Source organism: Limulus polyphemus, unplaced genomic scaffold (genome assembly GCF_000517525.1).
Source record: "Limulus polyphemus unplaced genomic scaffold, Limulus_polyphemus-2.1.2 Scaffold1503, whole genome shotgun sequence".
In the NCBI taxonomy this organism is placed as follows: domain Eukaryota; kingdom Metazoa; phylum Arthropoda; class Merostomata; order Xiphosura; family Limulidae; genus Limulus; species Limulus polyphemus.
The window spans coordinates 279,249-282,750 of NW_013667113.1; the positions used below are offsets into that span (position 1 = coordinate 279,249).

At 33.3% G+C, this 3,502-nt stretch overlaps 1 protein-coding gene across 1 annotated transcript; it reads left to right on the forward strand.

Annotated features, from left to right (window-relative positions):
• The first annotated feature begins 522 nt into the window (after nucleotides 1-522).
• Nucleotides 523-2,393, forward strand: LOC106463856 (glutathione peroxidase 2-like). Its single transcript, XM_013923937.2, has 2 exons — nucleotides 523-855; nucleotides 1,814-2,393. The coding sequence occupies exons 1-2, from the start codon at nucleotides 637-639 to the stop codon at nucleotides 2,156-2,158; spliced, it is 564 nt and encodes a 187-aa protein (XP_013779391.1). The 5' UTR covers nucleotides 523-636; the 3' UTR covers nucleotides 2,159-2,393.
• The last annotated feature ends 1,109 nt before the right edge of the window (nucleotides 2,394-3,502 follow it).

Below are 3,502 nucleotides of genomic sequence, written 5' to 3' on the forward strand. Positions count from 1 at the left end.
GTGCGCCTGTGGCGTACATTCTCTCGCTTCGCTCTGTCAAATATATAATCTCCAATAACCATCTCCCACACGTTTAGTTTGTCTCCTACACCTATGTTTAAAAACTGAACATTAAACGAAAAATTATTAACACTCACATATCTATGAAACCAGACTGATGTAACCCCCCTTTTTTTTAGAAACGTTTGAGTACCCCAAAACACAACAGTTGTGTGTCATTTTTCTGGCACTTGTACCTACGAGTAAATTGAGCTCTACTGATAAGGCCTGTGAATGGCGGTTAAATCATATAGAGCTCACAGGGTAGAACCGTGTTTTATTAAGAACTCGAACTATCAAATTTGCTTTTGTGTGTGCTAATTATTTGTTCTCACTTTTAGTAATGAACAGCAGGTAGTAATAACTGATATATATATATATTTATGTATATGCATTTATTTTCTTGCTGCTTCGCCACTTTTTATTTTAATATTTTCAGAAAAGTATTCATTTACAGACCCTCTATAGGAAACAATACGAACTTCATAAGTGTGACGCTTGTTCCGAAAAATTAGCCACGAGTATAAACCTGTAAAAGATTTGATTTTTACTAAAGTACACAATTTCTTCTGTGGTTCGTTTATATCTTGTTATAGGATGAGTGTTGCCAAGTGTTTTTATGACTTAGCTGCCAAAACGTTAACGGGTGAGTTAGTGAAGTTTACAAAATTTCAAGGGAAGGTAGTATTGGTCGAGAACGTTGCTTCGTTATGAGGAACAACGGTGCGGGATTACACCCAAATGAACGATCTTATAGCTAGGTTTGGAGATAAGATTTCTGTGCTGGGTTTTCCGTGCAACCAGTTTGGACATCAGGTAACATTTTAATCATCTTGTGATAAATTATTGCGAAGTTTAGTGTTTGTGTTTTGTAATTTAGAAAATCACTACATCGTATTATTTTCTTCATTTAGTTACGCAGTCTTGAAGTTGAAATATAATTTAAAAATGAACTTAATATTAAAATTTGCGCTAGCCTTGCATTAAAAACAGGTTATTTTACCCCATTTTAAACATACATTTTTTTTTAATTGTGTTGCTATTAATGTTTTCTACAGTGAAAGTAGTCACTGCAGATTATGTATGAACTATAATAAACTTTTACAATATGGCGGTACAGGACAGAAATAATTTACATTCGACAGTGATACATACGCTATGAAAAACAAAAGACGTCAAGTTTTCATTCAAATACAATATTTAATGATGTTAGCAATTCTCTATATTTACACACATACATGCAAATATTTCTATACCTTGAAACTCGTGCATACATTTTTTTAAACTGGTTTTTGTCTGCTTCCTCGTCCAGTAAATTTTAACAATATAAATAACAAATTATGTGTAAAAATTTGTTGACACTACTTTGTTTAGAATCAGCTTCCATATGTTTTTTGAATTACAAATACTGAAACCAAAGATTCCAGTCGGGGTATTCTAACACTATTGTAAAAATAAAAGTATGTTAGTCACACACACACACACACACACACACACACACACACGTGGAACTAATAGAAGTAAATTTAGGTTTATGTACAAGTTGAAGCAGTTCGTTTTGTCTTCCAAATGTTATGATTGATCATCTGAAAACAGTAGCTCGTGCTTTATTAATATTTTTATTATGTATATGTTTGGCTGGGCTTATGCATAATAAAATACAGATTTATACAAACGCTCACGTATTTTGAACATTGTAAACAAATCTAAGGAAAATATCTAACGGTTTTTATAAACAATTACTAAAATAAATGGATTATTTGAACCATTTCAGGAGAATGGTAATGGTGACGAGATAATGAAAACTCTTCAGTTCGTCCGACCAGGTAATTCTTTCGAAACGAAAATCACTTTATTCGAGAAGGTGGATGTCAACGGTGAAAAAAGTCATGTGGTATTTCAGTATTTACGAGAAAAACTTCCAGTACCCCACGATGACCCAGTATCTTTGATGAAGAATTCCCTAGGTATTATTTGGTCTCCTGTGACTCGTGCTGACATTAGCTGGAACTTTGAAAAATTCCTGATAGGTAAAGATGGACAACCATTTCGTCGATACAGCCCTTGCTACCCAACAATAAATCTGTATTCAGATATAACAAAGTTACTTCGCCAGTAAATAAAAAATGGCGATATCATACATAAAATAATTTCCATTTTGTTAATATGTAGTAGTAAGTTAACCGATCGGAATCCTTTCGTACAATGTTTATATTATTATAAAACTTGGTAACAGAACCTAGTGACGACGATGCTTGAAATTTTGCCAGAGTATCTGTCTGATGATATATTTTTTTACCAAGTGTTAAAATATTTATGTTGTGCACCCAAATAAAGGATTGTTTAATACTATGCTTCTATTTAATCTTGAACACATTAGTAGAAAAACAAACTAACACAACAGTTTCAGACGTGATATGATAAAGTATTGAAGCTAGTCAATAGCATTTGAATCTTCAGAAACAAATCGGTTGAAAGAGCAGGACCAGTTTAATGCATATCAGTAAATGAACAAATAAATCGTTCCAATATATTTTTGACGAAATACAATGTGACTTTAGGACACACTGTGCGTTTGGTAATTTCTACCAAAGTATAGAGAACGGTACTTTATGCGAGAATGGCCTAAACGGCCACGTCAGAAACCCCAAGGTTCAGGTATAATCATCCGTAACTGACCAGAGTATCGTCCTCTGGTATTGTTTTTGTTTAAATTGAGTTCAAAAGCGAAGGTACTTTGGGTAAACAGTGATCACCAAATTGCAGAGGTAAAAAATCGACCATGTGTTTCTGATGCAGTGTTGTATATTACAGAATACAGTAAATATTCTCATATAAAGAGTTAGACCATGAATATTGAAATATTCATATTTATAGTGAATAACGCTCTCAAATACTCATTCAGATCCAGAATGTTCCGGACTTAGGTGTAAGACATAACAGATTCAAGGTGCTACATAGGCTGCCACAAAACCCCAGAAAGAAAGAAATGTTTAGAGTCCTGCATATAACTTAAAAGTGTTTCTAAATAAGAGCTGTAGGAATATAATCCATTATACGAAGACAATTAAGATAAACATCAACTTGAGAAAACAGATTTTGAAGAAGATTGCTAGTGGGAGAGACGTGATTATCATATCGATGATTTGTGTTATCGAACTGAAGTGTTCTTACATTAACATATATTTGCCAAATCAGTAACGTCATTCCTCTCACTAGATGTTTAAATGTAATTCTGTTGACTATTGGCATATATTCTATAATTTGGCTACCAGAAATGTTTGTGTGGGTGGAAGGTATCACTAAAAGATCTGATTTGGATTTCACACACTTGCAAGTCAAAGGATGGAGGATACTCGTAAAAATATCTTCTCTGACGTTTACGTCAATTTATAGGTTCTTTATTAAATTGTTTTGTGCTCCTTTCTTTTTTCCGTCCAAACCTAATTTTACTTGCTTCTGT